Source organism: Seriola dumerili, unplaced genomic scaffold (genome assembly GCF_002260705.1).
Source record: "Seriola dumerili isolate Sdu_G_001 unplaced genomic scaffold, Sdu_1.0 BDQW01002628.1, whole genome shotgun sequence".
In the NCBI taxonomy this organism is placed as follows: domain Eukaryota; kingdom Metazoa; phylum Chordata; class Actinopteri; order Carangiformes; family Carangidae; genus Seriola; species Seriola dumerili.
Genome location: NW_019176883.1, coordinates 24604 through 49817, shown reverse-complemented (window position 1 = coordinate 49817; position 25214 = coordinate 24604). Strand labels below are relative to the sequence as shown.

Sequence of the window (25214 nt, the reverse complement as noted above, 5' to 3'; positions counted from 1 at the left end):
AGCGGAGCATTTAGTTGCAAAAGAACCAGATATTTCCCAGATGTGATGAAATTCCCTCCAGGCGTTCCTGATATATTGTGAGGTCACATTGACCTTGATCTTCGACCTTTGACTGCCAAAATATACTCAGTTCATCCATTTGTTGGCTTCATTCTCCATGGCTACAAAAATGGCTGATAGATGCTTCTCTGTGGTCTAAAAAATAACGTTTGTGGGCCAGATATATGAGGTCAGGGCAAAACAAACCTGCTCCTCTCCCAGGTACAAATGATCAGGTCACATGTACAGGACGTCGGGCTGAATGAATGTAGTGAAATGAAATGGAAGCTCAGTGTGAATTTCAGGCTTCATGTTTGTCAATGTTTTTGAATGGCTTGAAGTTAAATGTGCTATAATGCAGTTTGGTTGCTAATAGAAGTTTGTCCACTGTCAGCAAAGTAATCAGTTAAATATTAGTGATCAACAATCCTCTCTGACTCACCGCAGATTTACTGTATTATGGTCAAATTGAGTTATAGGGTGAAATATGAAGCCACTTGTTGCACATTGATGTCTCTGTCTTCATGGTAACAGCTGTATCTGAACTTGACTTTTACATAGATTCACAGCACTCGCTTCAAAACTGCACTGACTCAGCTGAGACTGAGCTAACCATTTACTATAGCACAGCACACCCACCCACACACTCACACACACACACACACACACACATACTCTCACTCCAAACTACAAGAAAGCATCCATCCTGATGTCACAGTAATGCAATGTCACCCCGGAGTACGGCGGCCGTGGCATCCTGCGTCATCACACATACTCTCTGAACGCACTTTAGATCCGCTCTGCTCTCTAATAGGCCATAGGAGACCTGGGAGGACAATATGTACTGTAAGAGATCTGACTCACTGCCTGATTAGAATAACGGATTATCAACAGAGGCACATTTCAGTGAGATAATAGACCCAATCAAAATCAAACAAACTTCTGAGAAATCCACATTTATATTTAAAAATACATACATTTTTATAGATTTTATAGACGTCTTAGAAATATTTTTCTCCATATTAGCAAGGCTTATTTTTTTCATAGTATTTATCTGTAGTTTCAGATCCTTCAAATAAAAGATAATTTGTCTTTCACATTTTTTACATTACACATAGTCATTTATTCCATTCATGAAATAAAAAATGTTTTTGCAGCTTTGCAGCTTTAAAATAAAAATTAAGTACGTCGTTAGTGACACTCAGGTGAGCTTTGGTACTGCTGGTGTTGACACTTTGTGAATGGACAGAAAACTTGTGTATTGTAAAGTTATACCAGTGTGAATTGTTATTTTAACCACTAGTTGCTAGTGTTTTCTCAGTATTCTTGTTTTATTTCCATTTTTGTCTCTAAGTTGTTCTTGAATCCAGTTAGTGAAAGGTAGTGAAAGTGAGGCTCCCAATAGGTTTTTAGCTTGGTTTTCTGAAACCTGCCCAGTAAGTGAAACCTCATCTCTCCAGCTCTTTGCCAAGAATTGCCAGCAGTCAGCTGCTAGAATCTTCTCATCCCTGCGCTCATGCCGTCACTTCTGCCACTGTGTTGACAGCTTTCTTAATACAGATTTAGTAGAAGTTAGAAGAACAAACCAGCTCATTCATAACAGTGGAACGTTGTATTTTCACTCTGACATATTTCCACCTCCTGTTTTTCTCTGACTTTTCAGATTTGATTTTATCTAATCCTGTTCTATCAATTTTCCAGCAGCACAGAGGCTTGTTAGGCAGTTTTTTTTCATTTCCTTGGTGGTTCTCTAAAGGGGCGAGGGGAATACAAAGCATTACACAGCCGCTAGGCTGAAGCTCTGATAGTAAGTGTAAATTGGCTGTGGAATATGTCCTGGTGCTACTTTTAAGCTCTTAATGCGTTGGTAGGAAGCAAACAAATGCAGCTTGTTGCCACGGTAGCCATGGTAACTACTGGTTAGCACAACCTCAGGGGAGGCTGAAAATGCAGAATAGCCAGAGTGCATGTGTGTGTGTATTTGTGTGAGTGGCACATTTTTGTGCGAGTGCGCTTGTTGTTTCCGTGGAGACATCGCCTCTCAGAAGTGAAATCCATAGTTTGCTATCACCTTATCAATCCTGTGTGTCCGTGTTGTGTGGTGTTACTCCCACGGGTGTGACTCGCTGTTTGCACTTCACTCTCAGCAGCTCGCCCACCAGGCCGGCCTGAGCTTGTTTCACTCAGCCGCCCTGGGTCTCTGGCTGTGAAACAGCTGTGAGATTTCAGAGAGGTGCATAGATGAGGCAGGGTTTGGTTCAACCAAGGCTGAGGTGGTGCAGGCAACGGTTCAAAACACACATAGACTGCCCTTATTTGAGAATTATAGCATTCCAAGATGTTTCTGAACCCAAAATAAACTAATGATAAATAATAAACGAAGGAAACCACAGACCTCATTTGATAAGAATTTGTCTTTGGATATTACAGCGCTTTCATTTGAGAGTTATTGCTTTAGTGAGGAGCCATGTTTATACAGCGGGTCTTACTCATTGTGTTGTTAGAGAAAACACTCCTCATGGTAACGCAGATCACCCAGGATTCTTACTGTAGTTTTATCTTTGATTACACAGTGTGGGGAGTCACAAAATGTAGGTTTGAGCAAGTGTGATGATAAGGATATGGTGGGCTTAACAGCTGCAGCATCGTAAATTTGTGGAATTTGCAATGATGAATAAGTTTTGCCTCAATCAAAGTCAGAGATACAAGCTTTGAAAATGGTGTTTGGTGCGTTCGTTCTGCATTCAGGCAGCAAATGACCAGCTCAAATTCATAGGACATGTGCTCTCAGTCTGGATATCTGCATGGAAATATAGAGTTGGGTTAGAACAGTATTTACCTGTTCACACTTTTGTCTAATACATAAAACATAACCAAATCACATTTAATATGAATGTAATGGATCATTGAAATCTGAATGTTGAAGGCAATGTGAAAGCATGTAAGAAAACACCAGAGACTGACTGTTGTGGTCACTGCTGATGTTGATATTTAAAAACAAAATGGATAATGATATATCAGCAAACACATAAAACATTTTTGATAAGAATACTGGAACTTAATTAGTTTTTTTTCAGCTATTATTACTAACAGAAAACACTAAGGCAGTAACTAACAATTATTTTCATTATCGATTCATCTGTCGATCTTTTTCTAAATTCATTGATTAATTATTTTATGTATAAAATGTCAGAAAACAGTGAAAAATGTCCATCCCAGTTTCCCAGTCTCTTAAGATGATATATTCAAATGTTTTTTTGATTTCTGTTCAGTTTACACTGATTTGAAACAAAAAGAAAAGTGATTCGTTCTCAAATCTAAAAGTATTTAAAGCAAATATTTTGAATTTTTCTTTGATAAATTACTTAAATTATTCTTCAGACAAATGATAAAAGCACTGACAAAAAAAATGTTGTAACGTTGGCAGGAAATGACGTGCTTGTCCAGGGCCACATCAGTCATAGAAAGTAGCTGATTGAGAAAACAGGTTCTCGGAGCTTTTAATCTAAACAGTCACATCACTGCACATTGTGATGTTATTTTGCATTCAGTTCAGCTTTGCATTTTTAAGTGAGTTTAGTCTGATGTTGGATCAAACCGTTTCTTTTCAGTACAGAACGAGGCCTATATGAGCACTGGGAATAAAGTTAATAGCTTAACAACCAATATCAGTTATTAGAGTCATTACATCAGATTTTCAAGTTTGTAGCTGTAAGTGAAATACTGTGTATCAAAGCTCACAGCTGATTGTCGGCGCTTCTTCCAGCAGTGCAGAAAGCTACTGATTCAGGCCTCAAGATTGAGTGTTAAAGATTTGGTCATTTGTGTATTGATCACCTTTAGTCTTAAAGATGAGGATGTTTGGGGGCTAATTGTCTTGTTTTATAATTGACTCAAATTATGACACTAGTCGTGGTGGTTGATGCTTATTCATTCCATCTCAGCCCGTTGCCGAGCTTCCTGCCACATTGGCCTAACTTGGTAATTCTCTGGTCTCAGTCTGGTAACTGACAAAGGTGGTGGTGGAGAATAAATCCAGACCCAGGATTCATCCCATCAGAAAACTATTAGTGATGTCAGAGACACATTGTCCAGTTTTTACTGTTGCCATGTAAACTACAGCGCCAAAACTAAAATAATCCTCCAAATGCCGCTGCTGCCAAATGATAGAAACAAACCTCGAACATGTACCGAGTCTGGCTTCAGCTGGCTGACTCAGAGCAAGGCCAGGTTGTTGGTGCTATTAGCTTGGCTGGCTTAGCAGTACTCAACTGAACGGCTACAGCTGCCTGGCCTGCGTCTGTGTATTTTGGCCAGCAGTGAGTATTTGCCTGTCTTCAGCATGCTGCCTGTCTGCCTACTCCAGATCCATATGCTGAATTATTGATAAACCTGTGGTCACAGAGAGAGAAGGAGGCAGAGGGAGAAAGCGATAGAGACCCAGAAGGAGGAGGAGAAGTAGGTGCACTCGGAGAGAAGGCCGGGTGCCGAGGAGGAGGAGAGAGAGCAAGAGAGTACAGGGAGCAGTGAGAGAGAGAGAGAGAAGAGACAGATTAAAGAAACTGGAGCCTCTCCTACTAAACTCAACACGGATCAACAACACCAGATACTTTTATTTATTCAAACGTTGCTGTGTAAGTGAACAAGAGCCTCTCTCTGCCACAGGAACACACTGTGCTGACTGCCTGTCTTTACCTCAAACACCCAGCTGGACTCTCCCATTATAGCGGTGGGAGATGCACAGTATACCGAGAGACGGAGGAAGGGTGGTGCAGGTGTCCTGCAAGAGAGGGGCTTTGCAATTTGAGATGATAAAATAACATGGAGAGACTATTTATTTACCTCCTTGATTTTAGGACAGGATTCAAGTTGGTAGGAGAAGAGAGTTCCAGTGTGTTTTCCACGTGAGTGGGATTTAAAGCCCAGAAGAAGATGCTGTGCCTTCCTTCAGCATTACATAGCACTTAAATAGTGCACCAGCAAGCATGCAAGCTACTGCTAATTGTGTCACTACAGATCTGTCTCCCCAGCAAAGTGTATCATGCTCCTCATAGTTATGTGATGTAGGCTTATGGTATAATATCCATGTCTGCTACACTTGTTAAATCTCAGGCCTGGGTAACCAGCCGTGCACTGTAAAAGCCTATAGATAGATGGGATGGACTCTAATGCAGAGGTTTTATGTCAGTGGCCATAGATAGATTTAATGTTCTTTTTAAAGGGCCACTCCACCAATTAATTTAATTTAATAGTCACAGTCTTTTTTTTTTAGCAAAACTTTACAAAATACCGCACACCACCAATTTATTATATAAACTGTCAGTAACATAATGTTTTGTTAGAGTATAAGACATGCCAGATACATGCAGTATATGCTCAATTTTCTATTACATTCAGTGTTTCTATTATTTTGTCCACCCCATTTACATCAGTGAGGCTAGGCTAGAAACTACATCCTCCAAACTGATCATACACTTGAATCAACAACTCACTAAAACTCACCAGCTTTACTGGTGTCCCTCAGTTGTAAGTTAAATCGTTTTGTGTCTTAAAAACTAAATGAATGCTCAGTGAAGCAAGAATAAATGATGTCCTGATGCTGCTTACATTGTTGCTGTAATGTAAGTGTGGATGTGATTGTTGCTGATGAATAACACTCGTGTCTCTTTGTTGTTGCTGCAGTCGATGCAGTCTTCCAGAGGCTCTGCCTCCCCGTGGCTGAGAAACCAGCAGCAGCAGCAGCATGTCCCGCGTCTCCTCCACCGCCAAGCGCTACGCTGGCCCCTCCTACACCAGCCACTACAGCTCCTATGGCTCTTCCCTGACACCCGGCCTTAGCTCATACAGCGAGCGGGACAGGCTGTCCTCCTACAAGTCCCCCACCTCTTCCTCAGGTTACTCCTCGTCCAGCTATCTGAGCAGCTCTACCGCCCGCAGCCGCAACTACAGCACCTCCTCAGACCCTGATCGCGACCGGGGTCGAACCATCCCGCGCAGCGACATTCTCGGAAGCAGCAGCAGCAGCCGCCGGAGTGAGAGCCTCAGCAGAACCCCCATCAAGAGCTATGGAGGGTCAGGGCTGAGTGGTGGGTCGGCCTACACCGGCTACAGTTCCTACTCTTCGTCTTCGGCCCAGTCCAGCTACCTCTCCTCTTCACCGGTGGCCTCCAGCATCTCGCTCAACCGACGGAAATCTGTATCTCAGAGTGACTTGAGCAGGGATCTGGCCTCTCTGGGCTTCAACGACACCTCCTCTTCCTCCACCCCGTCCTCTTCCACCAGTGCCCTGCGGAGCTACCGCAGTCGGACCAGCGATGTGTCCGACTCGTATGGCACTAGCTCACGCACAGGCTACTCAGGCCTGTCGCGGAGTTCTACTCAGGAGGCCCTCTCGCGGAGCTCCACCCAGGAGGCCTTCAGCAGCAGCAGCAGCAGCAGAGTATTCAGCTCTTCGACATGGGAGCCGAGAAGTAGCAGGCTGTCCAACTCCCCCACCAGGGACTCCACGGTAAGAGAATCTCCTCATGCTGGCTTAAAGGTTGCTGCTTTTATTGAGGATGTACTGCTCCAGAGGGGATCAGTGCCCAGAGGCAGAGCGAGGCTGAATGGAATCAAAGCTGCAGTCGTCACTAAAGAGGCACACTAGTCTCATTTTTCTAGTTTCTCACACGATAAAGCCTCACAATTCTTTGTTGCTTCTGAGAGTACTGTTTTCTACCATATGGGGGCACTATTGCTCAAATTAATTTCTGTGCACTTGGAGTCCTGTTGTACAATAATACACCAGGTGTGTCACACTCTTTCACATGCCTTTCACATGTTCTTTAGTAGACTGAGCGCTTCAGTAAAACAGTAACAGTATTGTCTCCTAACATAATAAGAAACAGTCCTATCATATACAAACTGGAGGTCGTTATTTCTGTGTATGTAAGTAGTTCCATGCTTTTGCGTCAAATGAGCTCTTAGCATGGACACCTGACCCCATCCAACCCACCAATTAGTTAGCCTACACCTCTCTGAAGGAGCCACAGGGCTATGATGAGCTGGGTCTGCAGGCCACTAGCCTCCTCTCTCAGTTCAGTATTAATGAACCGAGTCTTGTCTATGCAGGTCAGAAAACACAACTGACCCACTTCCCCTCTGGATTAGTCCTCATAACCTGTTACCATGAATGGAGGAGGGTGGAGGAGAGAGTTAGGGAGAATTTGTGGTTAATCTTTGCTTGAAAGTGCTTTTCTGCACATTTCAGGTAGTTATCAGCCTGTTATATCTCAAAATATAATTTTAAAACATGGGATCAAACACATATTCATTATAATATGTATTAATTTTCCTGATTGCTCACCACATTAAAAGGAAGACTCATTCTGTATGTATTTATAGATAATCTTGTGATGGAACCCCATAAAACAGCAATATAGCTAAAGAATGTGCATGTATAATAATGTGTAACAGCATTACTTATTATCCAACAATAGAACTGAAACAATTAGTTGATTAACAGGAAATTCATCAGCAATATTTTTCAAATGAAGTCATTGTTTGGGTAACTTTTTTTTTGCTTTGCTGACTCTGTCTTATGTCACAGTAAATTGAATATTTTTGGTTTTTAGTCTGTTGGTCAGACGGATGTCATCTTAGGCTTTGGAGAGACGTAATGGCAACTTTTCATTATTCCCTGACATTTGATAGACAACACAATTAACCAGGCATACAAGAAAATGATAATGGAGTTATAATTCATTGATAACAAAAAATAATTGTTAATTAAAACTCTACACAACAGCACCAAACCATATACTGAGAGTTATGTGAGGTCATCACACACTGTACTAATCAGTGTCTGTACACACACACAAACACACATGGTCCTGAGATGAGGTCTAATCAGCCAAATTAATTCAAATCAGCTGTGTGAGTTCACCAAGGGTGTGCAGGGCCTTTAAAACAAACAGCCATCTGAGGAAAATCACATTGAACAATTTGTATATATTTAGTATTTGACAGCGTGCTATGACAGGTTAGTACCAAAAAATATTTATGTTCGATGATGTTGGCTTTGTACAGTGTGTTGTCACTCTCATGACACGTACTTGCTGTATGCACTTGAATGACTCTAGCATATGGAGTACGGGAGGTTTAACACACTCAGCCGTACGTTTTCTAATTAGTCAGGTGCTTCTGTTTAGCTCGTACAAGTCGCCCTTCAGAAACAGATAAATGTGACCTAACACGAGCCTCACATTACAAAATCTTTGGCTCTCCTGAGACAAAGATGAAGATCTAGTCATCACCATGAGACTACTGAATGACCGATTGAATAACAAAGAGATGTTGTACTAAAACTGAAAATTAAGCTCTGGATAAAAAGATTTTTTTATTTTGCTAGAAACATTCATTTGAAAGTATACAGTATATATGTGACACAGAAGGAGGCTGATTTTATTCCACGTAATCATGGACCCTGCGTCAATAACAGTTTTGGTCACTGACTCATACGACCTCACGTCAAAACATCTTGGTCACAAAAAAAAATAAAAAAATCATTGTTTAGTCGGGACAGAGACAGTAAAATACATCTGACTTCCACTGCGGTGGAACAGGCAAGTTTCAACTTATCAAGTAATCAACACTTATCCATCATGCTCGGACAGAGGAGTTCATGGCTGGATGTCACCAGCTGGCCTGTTTGTACTGTTAATTAACACCAGGCCTCTGTTAGTCCAGGCACATTTAATCACCCGCTCCCCTCAGGACTGGGCGTCTGCACTGATAAGGCCCAAAACACTGAGGTTGCAATGAACCTCAGTGAAGGTCTGGAGTTTAATATTGTGTTATGTTTCCGCAATATTAATGTGTAGAGCTGAAATAGTTGAAGAAAGACTGTGTAACTTTTTATATGTAATGTAAATTTCATATACTGTAGCACAGGAGGAGAATAAGAAGTATTCAAGTCAGTCAAATGACTCAGTGATGTCCTGTCCACAGGAACATCATTCAAAGGTTTGCTGACATTTGAAAGCATTAGCCACCATAAACTACTGCTCATACCAGATCATGTCAGGCTTGTAGCAGCAAAACCTGTCAGTGTGTTGAACTGAGAAAATGCATTTTGTTGCTATGAATTTGCCTTCTCATTTGTCAGAGGAGGAATATGTTATATCTTCTTAAAAAATTCCATAGTCTCACTTGAATGGATAAGTTGACTGACATGAAATGTCTTGTCATTTTGCTAATCGAGCAATCATCACCATTTTAGGGTGGCTTATATGGCAGACGGACTATTTCTAGACGGGGAGCAGTTGCCAGGCAGACAGTGGAGACCTCAGCCAGGCGAGCTGCCCAGTCTTTATGCTAAGCTGGCTCCAGCTACACATTTAATGTACACACATTACTCTGTTGAACTTTTCTTTTAAGTAAAAATAACTAAACTTTATTGGACATGTGTCATTATTGGAGACATTTCTTAGACTAAACAATTAATACATTAATCAGAACAGCAATCAATTTGGGAAACAATCATTAGCTACATATGATTGTATGGTTATACTGTCTGATGGTCTGCTGATAAAGCTCAGTCGAAGATGTGCGTATGTGCTGGCCTGCATATGTGCATGTAAGTTGTGTCACCCATTAGAAATCCTTGCAATATGACAGTCATGTAGAGTGGGTGTGTGCTGTGGGGTGTGCCTGATGTCTGACACATTTTAGGGGGAAAAATTATGAATGATCTTATCTGATGAGCGTCACAGTGACAGCCCCTGTGACCACTTAGTGAACTCTCCTCGTGTCAAGTTAGCTCAGCCATCGTCAGGCAACTCTGTGGAGTGCTGCTTTGTTTTTTTTTTTGTTACAAAGGAGGGAATCTTTGCTTTGTTTTGTCCATCATAAGAATCCACCTTCACCTAGCAGTAAACACCAAACAATTTTAGCATAAACTCAGATGCTTATTATCAGGGGTTTTCATTATTGATTAATGTACAGATTATTTCCTTGATTAACCATTTGATCTACACATGGCCAGAAAATAGCAAAGAAAAGCCCATCATAAGTTCCCGATGACATTTTAAAGTATAATGTTTTGTCTAATCTACAGTGCAAAACCCAAAGATATTTACTTTACTAACAAGATGAATAATAATTCACAAGTGACAAAATGGAACAAGAGATTTTAAATTTTTTGCTTTAAAAAAAATGACTACAATTAATTGATTGTCAAAATAGTAGCCAGTTATTTTCTGTCATTCTTATAATTTTCATCAGTTTTTAGCAAAAATATATTTAGGAATTTTTTACTTTGATTTACAGTTTTTCCAGATGTATTGAAGACATTCTGCCACTACAGATCAAATAGTCTTTTGGTTTAGAGATATACAGTAATTGATATCAGCAACTAAACAGTTTTCTAATATTATGAAATGATCAGTTTTGGATATTAGCCGCAATAATCAAGTGAATTCTCAATGCCCAGTTCAATAAGTTAACTTTATTATACTGTGCATTTTAAGCTGTGCTGCATCACGTCCTAATTCAGTGGTATGAGCAACTTGGAGGAACCAGGAATTGTGAAACAGAGTGAGCAATATTCGAAAATTTCAGTATTACATTAAAGCTTTTTTCCTTTGTGCCTTCCTGCTGTGTTTCAACATAGCATAGATCCAAAACATTTACAGCTAGAATAATATGATCTACACACTTAAATTGCTCTGTGTGCATTGAAATCCCATAAGCAGTGCCTTGTTACAGACAGTTTTATTGCTCAACCCAAACTCCAGCTGTCTGGTCACTGGTCATGTTTAGTGTACAAACAACTACATATCCCTCTACCCCAGATTGATTGCTCCCTGTTTTCCTGTGAAGATAACCACCTCTTTATTCTGCTTCCAAAGTTTTATTGAACGCAGTGCAGCAGATATACAGCAGGTATACAGCTTCAGCTATAAGTACCCTCCCACATATTCTTCCCACTTTATCCTTTGTCTCAATAACTAGAATGTAATGTGTGGGTTTTTTTACCAGTCTCTGAGTGTCCAGTGAATTTGAAGATACCAGTCTAACAGAATGAGAGAAAACATAAATTAATACTCACTCTCCTCTTGTTTTAATACGAATGTTTAAACTCACTTATGCCAGTGTAGAAATGTGTCCTGAAATAGCATTGGCAAAGTAAGGTAAACCCAATCCTGATAGTTTCTCAGAAGCTTACAACACAAAAATAGCAGCTGCTGGTGCCTCATGGTCCAGTTCATCTTGTGCCATGTTTATGAGTAAGGCAAGCTGGTTAACATGACTATCATCACCCTTGTTTTCCCTGATTCTCATGCATAATATTCAAATCAGATCGGAACATGTAAAAAACATATGATGTAAGCATTTCAATGACTTTACTAAGTATAAGATTGACAGTGTTTGTTTTGCTGTATACAGTCTTATTGTTACTGTTACTGTCACAACACATCATGTAGCTGTCATGTGTTTCTTTGGATTCGTTACGAATTTTAAAAGGTCCCATATTTTACATTTTATCATTGTTTTATTTGAAGTATTGATCCTTAAGAAGATATATTTGTGGTATTAAGTGCCAAAAACCATCTCAATATAGATTTGCATCTCCTCTCTCGTGCTTGACTTTGGAGTTCTAGCAAGAACAGGGCGTATTGTGTTGCTCTCTGAGGCTTTCTTCTGATGCCCTGTCATGTCGGGAAAAATTAGCTTTAGCCGTTAATCTCTAATATTACTATCTTGTGCAATGATTATTTGGTTTCTTGACACCCAATGATTGTGCAGCGATTCCTCAACATTTTTCTACCTTGTAGCTTGCTAGCTCAGTATGACTACTTGGTGTTTTGTTGTTAATAAAGTTAAAACCATAAAAAAAGGATGGATGGTGGGTCGGCCGGGTTTGGCTGAGGGTGATGTCTGTTTCATTGTGACATCACAAAGTTACAGAAGTCCTGACGGCTCTTTTCTGAATACAGGCTGTGTGCATTTCTCCGTAAATGAGCGTTTTGATGCTGTCACAGTATTAATATAGAACCTAGACATGCTTTATAATCAAAGAAGGCATGGAAATATCACTTTATACAATAAATTATGTACATCTTGTTCACTGACTTTTGGGAGCTGGTTGGTCATAGTGGTGTCTTGCATTTTGTCTGGCTCACAGCCAATAGACTGACAAGACACAAGGCAGATGTCAATGTACAAGCCTTTCACATATTTGGTGAATTAGCTTGTGAGCTGGCTAGCTAGCAGTCTTTAGTATTGTCATAAACTGGGTCACTTAGGGTGTAAACCTATGATTTATTAACCAAGCTTTAAAGAAAACTATGGTTTATTACAATATTTTTTTTAGCTCTGGCTGGTGTTTCTATTAGTTTTGATAACATTGTACTCAATAAAATAATTGCTAAGATCTCATTACTGCTGAAAATAAGTCCAACAGTGCAAGAAACACAAGCAGTCAGGTGATAATACATGTAAAAAAAAATTCAGTGTAGTAAGTCTTAATTGGAAGATAACTGAGCAATTATTACCCAAACTTTGTCCTAGCATACTTGCTGTAGTTGTGTGCACTCCCACTGTTTCTGTGCAGTGACATATTATTAGCAACATTATAGGTTCACTCTTTTTCATATGTTCCTGCTGGCTTGTTTACAACCTGTGTGAAAATCATGGTCGCCACAAATCACTATCAGTATCTGGCCTCAGACTCAAGTCAAACTCTGTTTATTCCTGTCCAAACAAGGTACAGTGTTACCTCACCTCAAATTTAAAGACAATGACAACCTCTCACTCACATTTTTGGCTCCTGCTAACAAACATCCAGCGAAGGTTGGCATGCCTGAGTGAAAACTGTCTTGATTGTGCCAGAATGTATTCTGTTCAGTCTTTGTGTCTAGACCTTTTGTTGAGTCAACAATATTTTTAGACTGTCTGACTCTCAATTTGCCACCTTGGTCAGGCAGCTTATGATTTGATAAAAAAAAATACAGTGTGTACGAGTTGGAGCTTTACTTTGTTATTTGGCAAATAAGGGCCAGTGCTTTAGTAGCTGTAAGCTGTTATTATGGGTCTTCTTGGCTGCAAGGGTTTTAGGGTCAGTGTGTGGTGTGTGGTCTATCAGGACAGCTATTTTAACATTACACTGAAGCTGGTGTCTGTTGGCCCAGTACTGTACCATTCTATGGGTGCATCAGTATCAATATGTGTATTGATAGTGGTATACTTTCAAATCTTTTTACACATAGAGCAATAGTAGTGCTTTGAAGTCAGTTATACGGTATCTATCTGTGCCTCCAACTATTTTCTAGCTGCTTATCTAGGTCAGGGTCAGGGTGACAGCAGGGTGTGCAGCAGCCCAGATGTTCTTTTTTAATTTCTCTGCTTCTTTTGAAAGTCTAGAGAAATCATCATGTACTAGCTAGTCATTTGTGCTTGGTAGACCTTATTATCAGGCACCAAAACCACCTCAAAAAGATTCTTCACTTGTTCATTCAGTGCATCAGTGCACCAGGTTTCTCTCATATTGCATAAATCTTCAACCACTTATGCACAGTGAGTCTAGCCAACAGCTTAGGATTCTTATCTTGGCCACTTTTGGTCACCACCCAAAGCTCATTATTATGGCTGAGGGTTGATGGAGTCTATAAATGAATAAATCAAGAGCTTTGCTTTGTGGGTCAGTTTCCCTTCATTCCCACACTCTGATATAATGATTGTCTTGCTGCAGATGAAGCCCAATCACACCTAGATGTTGTTGTCTTTGGTCCCAGCCATGACGTAAATATGGAGTGTTTAAGTTCATTCTTGACTAATAAATAATAGTTTGACTTGATAGTAGTCTTAGTTCAAGAGCCTTCATCATGAAAGGGAATTTAGTCAGTTGTCATGGAGATCAGTTCTCATTACCTACCTACATTACATGTATTATACATCATATATTGTGTATTGTTGAAAATTCATGAAAAGATGGAAAGTGCACCTTGAGTTATAATTATTTTTCTCAGTGTGTGTGAGGCAGAGATACCGTGTAAGGTTAAAGGCACAGGTGTGAGCTGCTGTTCTAAAAACAATGGGAATCAGTTATTTTTATGATTTGGCCTACTTATCAATACAGTCAGCAGCTGGAGCAGCAGCAGTGGCGCCCGATTGACGCAATTTACACCAAAAATCTTCTCTTGACTCACACCTCAATCTGAACACACAGACATGACACATATTTTTAAATTCAGTGTGACTTACGCTTCTTACACCTATCTGTGATGTCAATCACAAATAATCATACGACAGAAAGACGCTGTTTACAACTTCAGAATCATCACATTTTCATGTTTTCTTCAGTATCAGAGTAATCCAGTAGTGTCTAACTTTTAATGGTGCCAGCTTGCCTAAATGTAAACAAATATAGACTAAAAAAACATAACTTGTAGCCCACAGCTAACTAACTGACTACATAACATTATACGTCCTGTTTACATTCCTCAAATCATAGGAACTGTCTTCCAAAATGTAGAGTATAAGTATCCCCTAGATTGAAACAAGACAAACAATAATAAAAGTAGTTTTAAAAAATCTATTAAAACAGGGGTAGGCAGGAATCTAGAATGGATACCAGAAGGCTAAACTATTAGCAACATTCAACATAGCAACATGGTAAATCTACCTACAAACCCAACCATTACAACACATACAGGACAATTAAGTTAGCAGTATGTTACCTGTCCAGAAAACGTACAGCAAGTTCTCTCCATCTCTGAAACGCATCACTGATATCCACACACGTCCATCTGAACCAATAGGAAGGCTCTCTCTCGTCCCATCTGGGGCTAGATTGTCTAAAGGCTGAAAACAGAGTTGCAGGCGTCTAGTTTGCTCTCAGACCACTTGAATTACAATATGCTGAAAGGTGATTATGGAAAAAAAAAACCTGCCTACCACAGCTTTATGGTTATATGATTTTTGTTCATGTTGCTCTATCAGTATTTTTATACAGGTTAGGCTGAGAATGTCTGGGTTTGTTTTCTGGTGTTGCACGGCTGTCTCAATTATGTCACAGAATCCCTGATTTAGACCCAGACTCCCTAATTATGAGCAGATCAGCACCTAGTCTAATTGACAAAAAAGGTCAGTTGGACATGCTAACAGCTTGATCGGTTTTGCTAGCGTAATGATTTTGCAGCCAATTTGAGACTTTTATCAGATATCCAGTTCTACTGTGACTACACAGAAGACTTCATCCTGTTCTAGAACAGTGACACAGAACGTCTCATCCTGTTCTGGAGCTCTCCCACATACTCTACTGAACTCTCTCTCATACTTCGGATGAGGTGATTTCAGCAATAACATCAGTGCTAGCAAGTTAAAGAATGCTATGTACCTTGTAGGAATGTATAATAAAGTGCCTAGGTCTGCCATCAGCGACAATGAATTGTTTTCATCGGCCTCCAAAGCAATATGTTTTACCCAGGTTAAATTTAAACACTTGAATGAATAGATTGTCAGCCTAATGTGCCTAATTTAGCTTAGGGAATAGAACAGCTATCCCTTGATAATTGTACTCTGACTTCTCCTAGATAACATTGCTCAGAGACTGCTTTTGTCCCATTTTTATACCAGACTGCTCAGCTCTTTGCATCAGATATCAGAACACAAACATTGACTCTGTGCCCCTTCTCAGGTTGTAGTTTTTTTCCACCTCGAGGATTTAGACGTTCAGACAGCCACTCATGTTGGGCCGGGTGATGGAATGTGCTTCTTGGCTATTTGTTGTGTACACACAACGCTTGAGCGTGGGTCATGAGATTATTGCTGGGGACATGCTTGTCACTCCAGACGTCAGTTGAGCTAAAATCAGCACAGTGTGAATTATAATTCCCTCTCTCTCAAGACAAGTTGGGAAATGCGCGTTGAGTTGACATGGTCAGTAGCTGAATAGATAGCAGAGCTGACACACTGTTTTTTTTCCTGTTTGGTATTTCGTTGACTCTCTGTAAGTGTGAAGTGAACTATAGCACATTGTGTTGTCTTTGTTATTGATTAGTTTGGTGGTAATAGTTTTAGGCCTTCAGGTAAATTGATGGCTTACTATAAGCTGCATATTCTGTTAAAAAATGTCTAGGTTCAGACCATCTGTCATCACACCCTCAAAGAGCCATCAGGTGCTTATAGTCAACAGCCTTGTGTAACCACCAGTGGTACTATATCCTCCTACACCTAATATTTCCTCAACAATTCTTTCTCACGACAAACAGCTGGTCTATTCTGGGCCGTCCAAGCTGTGGAAATATCACCCTCATTTACTCAAAACTGACGTAACAGCACATTTCCAAGTCCTTCTGGTTCAGTCAGATTTAATCACTCTTTTGTATATCACCAGACTGTGCTCATGGAATTGACAAACACTGATGCAACACCTGCATATTTACCAAAATTTTGCTTCCAGCTCTAGCAATCAACAAAATGTATTTATAGAAACCCTGAGAGGTGAACCCAGTCAACAAGTTACTGCTGACTCCCTCGATGATGAATCTTAGGGTTTAGGTGTCTGTTATTTTGATTAATGCTGGAAGTAATTTAAGTTTCTTCAACTATTCCTTATTATTCGTTATTACTATTTCTGAGTAAACCATTAAAAATACTTGGATACTCAGCCTTAAAGCTGCTCTAGTCAATATTTTTAACAACAGATCATCGACTTTGTGTATGTGAAAGTGTCATCTTGGTGTCTTTTAAGTTGTTTTGTTTTCCTAAAGTTAGCAACCAACCGTGGAGCATCCATCAGGAGTTAGAAGAGACCAAAACAAAGCTAAAAGGGTGAATGATAGCCGGAAACATGATTCTAAAGAATGCATTTGTTGGATGTGTAACTAAGCAGCTGAATGCTAACAAGTTTCTCATATTAACTTAAAATATTATAATATGCCAATGTTGTGTTCAAGCTGTGGCCAAGTTTAAGATAAAAAAGATAGAAATAAAAATGTGTTTAATAAGATCTTTAATAAGATTTAATAAGACACTTTTTTGTGTAGCCTTTTGTGAAGTGTGAAATTGACATGAAAGATTTACTTAGCATTAGTTACTACATGCTTTTCTTGTCTCTGTTGTCAAGGTAACAACAACATATCCTGTTTTCTTAAGTAAGTCAAGTGCAAAAACAAAACAAAACTGGCTTTAAATCTATTTGGAATCTGTATCTAAAAGAATTAATAGGCCACTACTTAAAAACCCAATTTGATGTTTTAATAGAGACCTTTCATGGATGATCTCTGTTGTTCATTTACTGACAAGCGTTGACAAAGCAACAGTCTTTTTACCCTTTTATTGTGACATAGTGAAAGTACTACTTAACTCCAATTCTTTGTGTTGCTGTTGAATCACCGGAACCTCATTAAAGACCCTTTTAGGACCAAAGATCCTAAATATAGAACCTCCGGGTCAGATTGTAGTAAACACACACTCCCCTACTGTCACATTTATTCCGCAGCGTGTCTTTCATATAGCCATTAATGCTGTTACAGAGCATCTAATACAATATATCGTGGCATATAACTCAAGGCCAGGACGATATAGGTGAGTTTTGTGTCATTATAATTATGGAGATGAGTTGTACCACAGCTTTAGTCCTTCAGATTGTTACAGCAGCGTGGAGAAGGATGAGCTCTGACGTAGGCAGCACGGCTGGGGGCGGTCGCTGACGTTTGTCGAGGGCTGACTTTTACCCGAGCCAAAAAGGGCGGAGCTCTAGTCCTGTAAAACGGAATGGGAGCACGGTATACATTTATTCTCATTTACAGATCTACTCTATGGACTCTACGTGCGCGTTGCCAACATCTGCGTATACTGCTACAGTAGTCGGTTTCTCCTCTGTCGTTTCTATCCGTTTTACCTGCGTTTATCTTTCTCCATAGAGTCATTTAAAGGGAAAGCCACAGGTCTTCTATTCGGCGTGATTTGTGAGGTTGGTACCGTTATATGAATGAATGAATGACAACAGGCAAAGAGCCTTTCAGAACCGGACCGAAACGTCTAATTCCCGCAACAGAAAACGGCTCAACAACCAAAGAGCAAGAGTGCTCAGAAAACCTTCCCTCGTCTGAATAACTCGCACCGGTAGTCGGCTTCAACCCTCCGCCAGCATGCCGAGCATGCGACAGTCCTACACGGTGACCGTACCTGAGGAGCCGCCGGCCGCCGCTTTCCCGTTTCTGAAGCAGGAGATGCGGAGAAAAGGCAGCATGTCTGGGTCGGTGCTGGTGTCAACTTTCGTAGGGCTCCTGATAAACCAAGCCAAGGTAAGAAAGAGATAGTGCCCGCTATAATCCCTGATCTCTCTGCTGCGAAGAGAACGTAAAGCCAAACTCCATTCAAAAAATCAGGCAATTTAATCTTTATTTTTCTGTTCTTACTTTTTGATTGTCAGACCTGCGACACTCGCACGACGCTTTGTGAATGGCTGGTACTAATGAAGCGATGCATATATAATATACCAAGCAGCAGTTATTCAGTAACACAGAAACTGGTGCGTGTGTGGTATCCATTATCTGATGTCACCAAAATACTCCGCGGTGGGTCGTAGCACGCAGTGTGAGCGTACAGTAAGAATAAAGCATGTATGAAGTACTGCTTTCCTGCTTTATTATACTGAATTTAATAAAAGGTCATTACTTCATACTGTTTGAAATGTTTGTGTCTGTGTATTGGAGCAATGGTTTACAAATCTTGTGGGAGAGTTATGGCCCCTTGCAGGCAGAAATGAGGCTCTTTGTCATTATAAAGAGGACACAGATGTTTATCTTTATGACAGTGTTATGTATTTTTTGAAAGATGATGTCAGTTTAACGTTGAAGTGAGTCATTTGCAGAGGTAAGCCGCTCTCTTAAGCCGCTGTACTCCGCTGTGCCAGGATCAGTAGGCCTGCACTGGCAGGTCACTGGTTATATAACCACCGTTTAATCCCCCACATACTTTACAGCTGCTCTTACTACACTGCTCTTATGTATCCCACTGTGGGCCTATAATGGAAAAAAATAATGAAATAACCCATTCTGATAGGGCTTTCTTTATGCACTGGGCCATCTATGATGTGTATGTTGCATCTGGCTGTTTCCATATAGTCACAGCCTCATATATAGATACATGTAGATCTGAGTACATAATGTACAGAACACAGTTGGCTTTTAAGCCATTATGGCATTCAGACAAATAAATTATGGCATTACTTTTAACTGGAAGTTGCTTTTGCTCTTTTCTGTTCATGTAAAGTGTTTTACATTAGACAGTTTTTCTAGTTCAGGTATCTCCAGAGGTTAAAGGTAGAGGATGATTTCCCCTGCACTTTCTTTCTGTCAGGGTGGAAAAGCCTCTTTAAATGTTAGATAAATACAGGACATTAAAACTTGTAAAAATACAAGTGGACTAGTTGCCAAAAAGTAAAGGGAGACAGATTTTACTGTAGGTTTTATGTTGATAAGTCCTCCCACACTGGAACGATTTCTGTGATCTGTGACATTCACTGCATAAATGAAACCAGAAGTGTTTGTAAGTGATTTTCCTATATCTAGTAAATGACTCATTGCAGCAAACTGATGTATATTGACTGTGCACTCAGTTAAATTCTGATATGTATTCTTTGCCTTAAAACTGTCATACGTTGTGTAGATAAATGGAAGTTAAAATTACATACATATGGTCGGGTAAAGTGAGATTTAAAAGCCGACTTGTCAGCTGTATATTTGTCCTGATATGAGTGGGAGAAGAGGAATGACTTTTGTTATTGCCTTGCTGCCGCTGTCATTTTTTATGTGTGTTTTGTATATGTGTGTTCCCAAGCTGCTGTGTGCCAGATTCTGTTATGTAATGAGAAATCACATTAGAATACACTTTAGTGCCGGCCAGGCCTGGAAGCTTGGCACGCGTTCTGTTTTGTTGTCATCATCCACCTGCTCCTCCTGTCCTGTCCTTGTCCGCCCGCTCTTGCTCATCATCTCTCTGCAGCCCACCACATACATGCCAAAGAAATATGCTCTGTGTGTGTGTGTGTGTGTGTGTGTGTGTTTGTGTTTGTATTTGTGTTTGTGTGAATTTGTGCAAGAGTCATTAGTTATGAGAGAACACCAGGCTCAGCTCACCAGCACACATAGTTGGAAGGTTAAAGGTTGCTTTCTACTTTCTACTGTCTACTTTCTAACTTGTCCTCTACGATAGCTCGTTATTGTATCAAAATTAATTCTGAAACAATTTATAAATTGATCTTTTGGTTGATAACAGGCTTGGGCTGATATTTGTTAATATCAAATATTGCGATACTTCCTGCCATATGAGATATTTTCATATTAAAAATGTTTTTTTCTTTTGTTTTACAGTTTTGGACAGTTACTCACTTTATATTGTACCTTGTCATCTGACAAATAAAACTTTGAACTGCTGTTTAGTGGCAGTTGCCTATACCTGAAACCTAATATACTGTATATATAACCCCCACAATAATATTGTATATCGCGATATTTGGGCTGGACTGCATCGAGGTATTACATTTTGGATATCACCCAAGCCTAGTTGATAAATACAAATATGAAATGAATCTCCCAACAATTGTGATATTCAATTAATCATTGATTAAAATTGGTTACAGCTCTTTCAGTTCAAGGGTTCGCTGTATTTGAATATCTTTGGGTTTTTAGCTGTTAATTTAGTTGAAAGGCTGTGCTATATCAAATTAATAATACAATATTAATATGAATATTTTGTGAATGTGAATGTATTCTACTTCTATACTTCTAACACAATTTTTCATGATTACATTTGGCTTGAAATAATTAACTTGTTCTACCAAATGTTACCAAAACATAACAAGGTATGTTTATATAATGATGAGATGTCTGTTTGGGATCTAAAAAATAATCAACAAGTTAATCTGTATTTGTTTGTCCTACCAGTGGCAGATAAACAAAAACATTTATAACCTAAATAATTACATTTTTCTTTGAAATATTTGCCCCGACTGATTTTCAGTGTTGTTTCATGTTTTGAGGATTAGGTAAAGTGTTCAAAGTCGTTAGTATTGGTTAAATTTAACTTATTTACTCATGCAATCTATCCTATGTGTGATATATTGTTATAACCAAGCGATTCTTCTCACAGATGTGATGTTATCCTCATTGATTTTTCAGCTAAAGATAGATATGATCAGCATGTGTTGTTTAGTGAGGGTTCATTTCATAGTCTGCGTATATCATATTGGTTTTCCACCTCGGTGGGAAAAACCTGGCTGCAGATCGTTCAGATATCGTGTGGTATTTCTATATTATAAAATTCTGAGGTGTAGGCACTGTGTTCAGCTCTCGTCAGTGTGCGTATCGAAGCCTATGGCGTGATCATCCACTGTAGTATGTAGTGAACAGGTCTAGGGGCCCAGGCTTCAGTATAATGTAAACACAAGCCTGTTAGCTTGTAGTAGTAACTTTTCTACCACTGAGCGTACATTTTTTTCTTGGCAGAGAAATACCTCCCAGTGGAGATGTGTGAAGATGAACAGGGCTGTTATAAAACAAGCCAGTGCATTGCCTTATGGCCACATGCTCTCTAGCTGTTATGTAAACAACGTTGGGTTTTAGCATGAGACCCCTGATGGGTGAAGGCAGTGTGTGAAAACTGATTTCTCTCAGTCTTTGATGTAATGAAATGCAACCAAGGCGCCAGTTCATAGGATCGTAGGCTATATTTATTTGTATTTCTCAGAAAGATAACCATTCTTCTCAGTAAGAGGATCTCACTGTTTACTTGTTTGCATGTAAGTGTGTGTGAGAGTGATGATGAACTGTGCCTCCACGTCACCGGACACTGGCTCAACAAGCTCTGGTGACTGATTTCATCCCTCTGTGCTTCATAGACAGGAGGAATAAATATCAGTTTTCACTCACACACAAACTAGTGTGTGTGTAAGCAAACATGTCACTTTTTTTTCTCGCATGGGAGAAACTTGATGGTAGCTAAAGAGGAAAGTCGGAGAGAGGGAGAGGGAGAGGGAGTGAGATTGTTTATGATGGTCTGCCAAACACAGAGACAGGTCAGAACAGACTGTTCTGCAGCTCTCTCTCTCACGCTGCTCTGCTAGCCAATCAGCAGTTGGCATTCGGCACTGCCAGGTGGACCCAGGCATCCTGCTGCTGGTAGTGTGAAGTTTAGTTTACAGCCCCAGAGACGCAGGCAGAGCAGAGGGGGGGAAGTGGCACTTGTTGTTGCTTTGGTGTTGGGCAGCTTGTTATTACAGCATTGCCAATACTGCAATTAGACATTAGTCATCCACATTGATTTTGATTTAGCATTTTGCGCTCCCAGTGGTATGCATGAATATTGTGTTAATTATTACTCGTCGTTTCGTTGGAGGGTTATGTGTCCTGTGGTGGGGTGACTAAATGATACTTCAACTTCTTGAGGTAATCATTGTTATTCTGGTAATTTAATGATGTCATTGAGGTGATATGGAAATACACTCTTCCATTTTATATCAATCAGGATAGGTTAAATAACAGAAACACCTGACTTTAAAATGCACCACAGACTCCATCCTCCAAAATGATCACACAGTTAGATCCTTAAAACAATAAAAATTTTATAAAAACATTATAACCTTCATGTAGGAGGATTTAACCTAATGCCTAACCGCATTAGATTTAGCCAGATGTACCTAATAAATTAGCAACTGAGTGTCTGTCAACCATCAGGCATCTTGCCAGACTATCCCTTTAATATCTCTGCGTGATGTTTGCACCACTGTTACATAATAGACTGAGACATTATTAGCTAGTTGTTTGTAAATTTTTTTACTATATACACAGCAGATATTGTGGTTTAAGATTACATGCACCATGATTGATGATTTTGTCCTTATCTGTCCACTTCTAATGTCAATGTCTAATGCAAAAATATCAAGAGCTTTTTTACATCTATATACAGCAAGTATATAGATGTAAAAAATACTGTAATTTCTTTTTTTCACTAAACTATTATGAAGAGTAGTTAAACATAAAAGCAGATTTTCAGATGCCTCCTGTGCGCTCATTAGTAGTTTGCCATCAGCTTCCCTCTGGGATTTCATTTGGCCGTATCATTTGTACTATGAGCTTGTTATTTTCTCACATCATCTCTACAAGGTTTAGATTACTAAACTGCAGCAACAGGTGTGTGCAGTGCTGCAGGTTGTTGGAGGTATTCTGTCTTTGAAAGGTCAGGTCTAATGTTCACTTCAGCTCAAACAGGAAGAAGACGTGTTCTTGTCTTCTGGCCGAAGCAGCCGTCGCATCTCAAAATTCACTGTACATTTAATTTCACCAGCCAGTGTAGTTTTTTAGAAAAGGATTCAGGCTCGATCGGTGTTGCCTTTAACCATCAGTTCATTATTCCCACAGTCATTTCCTCTGAATGTCGTCTTGAACACCCTTCAGTTAGTTGCGCTTGTCCTTCTTGTCGCCGTTGATCGATATCAGCTGATGTGCGACAGTAAATGAAAGCATGTCTGGCATTTGTTACACCGGATTCCTTAGATTATGCTTGACGTAAACACAGAGTGCGTGTTAGACAGTTTAATCTCCCCCGCTGTGGACCAAAGTTCATCGAGTGGTGACATGAAGATTTGTCCAAGGAGAGAAATTGCAGAATTTAAATCTTTGTTTCTCTTATTCTAGTTTGTTGTTATCCTCTGTTTTTCCTCTTAAGTCGACCCAGAAAGCAGAGTCAGAGTCAGGGATTATTTCTTCTCACCTTGCGTTGACCCATTTCCTCTGCTCTAGCAGCAGCACCCCCTCCATCCCTCAGGCCAGGAGTCCTACATCTTTGAATTAACTGAACACAGTGGACGGACAGATTTTACTTCCACCGAGCTGGGCACAAGCCAAAGAGACATTTCCTCTGTGTCTAATTCCCGGCTTTAAGGGAAGCAGTTGAACCTCTCCGCTGGAATGCTTTTTAACGTGGCCTCTCTGTGCGCGATGCTTTTTAGCCTCGAAGGAGTAGAGTTTCAAAAGTAGCTCACTAGCTGCCTGAGCTTCCTCTGACATTTATGAATGGAGCATTTATACAAAGTGATCCCCCTGGGCTGCCTCTTTGTGTACAGTATGTATCCGTCTGCTCACATGGGACAAGTGGAAACAGTGAATGTATGTTCCCTCATGTGACTGTTGGTTTCTCCTCTCTGTATTTCTCCCGTCCTTTCATCTCTTCCTCTAAAAAAGTCCTTTTCTTGCATCTAGTGATTTTCTGATGATGATTTATGACTGTGTTATGTAAAGTAGTGAGGTAGTTAATTATTACACCATGTTATACTGTTAAATTATGAAATGAGTCCTTTTAATCAACCAGTGCCTCCCTGCTCTGTTCTGCTGTTGGTTACCTTGACTCAATATATCCGGACTAACAGAATCACCATGGTTACAACAGTCAAACAAAAATCTTACAAGTTCGATGTTTGGATTAGAGGTTGCAGTTTCATCCCTCACTGATACATGTGAGGTATCCAGTGGTGCAGAAGTGATCCTGTAGGTATTTGGTTTGGTAATGTAGACAGTGGGAAAGTGGTCGGGTTCTGACAGGCGAGAAAAAAGGTGGGAATGTGTCCCAGGAGCATGTGATACTGCAGTCATGGGGTCTAAGTTCTCAGCTACACGGAAAAGCTTAAGAGTATTGGTGGTGGTGTGTGAATGGTCATGCTTAGTTAAAATAACATTATGGTGGTACTTAACACTGAGGTGATTTGATTGTCGCAGGCGGCTGCTTTTGCTGTCAAGAGTTCAAGTTCAGTTAGTTTTTTTTTCAGTGTTACAGAATCAGTTTATGGAAGAACTTTTGAAACTTTTAGTGTTTTGTTTAAAGCTCCTGAAAACTTTGATATTTCTCTGTAACATTAAATATTCATGGCTGAATATGCAACAATTAAAATTAATTTTTGGAGAATAAAAACTCAGGAGCTTTGTGGGTGTTTTTTGATCAGATGAGACTAAAATAGTTTCACAAACTCAAAATCTCCTTTTACCTTTTGTCTTAATGAATTCAGTATGTCCGATGCTTCAGCACTAATTCCATTGATATATCAAGAGTAATGTCAGGCATTTCCCTTAAACATGTTAAGCTACCATCAATGAAACTTTTTTCCCCTTTAAATCAGCACATGATTGCAAAAC

The 25214-nt window shown here is 39.8% G+C and overlaps 1 protein-coding gene across 5 annotated transcripts in view; it reads left to right on the top strand.

Annotated features, from left to right (window-relative positions):
* The window catches only part of LOC111239405 (ubiquitin carboxyl-terminal hydrolase 2-like), a 41953-nt gene that overhangs the window by 5544 nt on the left and 11195 nt on the right, over positions 1-25214 (top strand). For 3 of the 5 annotated variants that reach the window (XM_022769280.1, XM_022769278.1, XM_022769279.1), the window contains exon 3: positions 5722-6547. In XM_022769280.1, coding sequence (XP_022625001.1) covers positions 5783-6547 — 765 coding nt within the window. In that variant the 5' untranslated portion in view covers positions 5722-5782. Of the gene's footprint in view, positions 1-5721; positions 6548-17842; positions 18333-25214 lie in introns of those variants that run through there. The other 2 variants (XM_022769282.1, XM_022769281.1) reach the window with 1 other exon arrangement.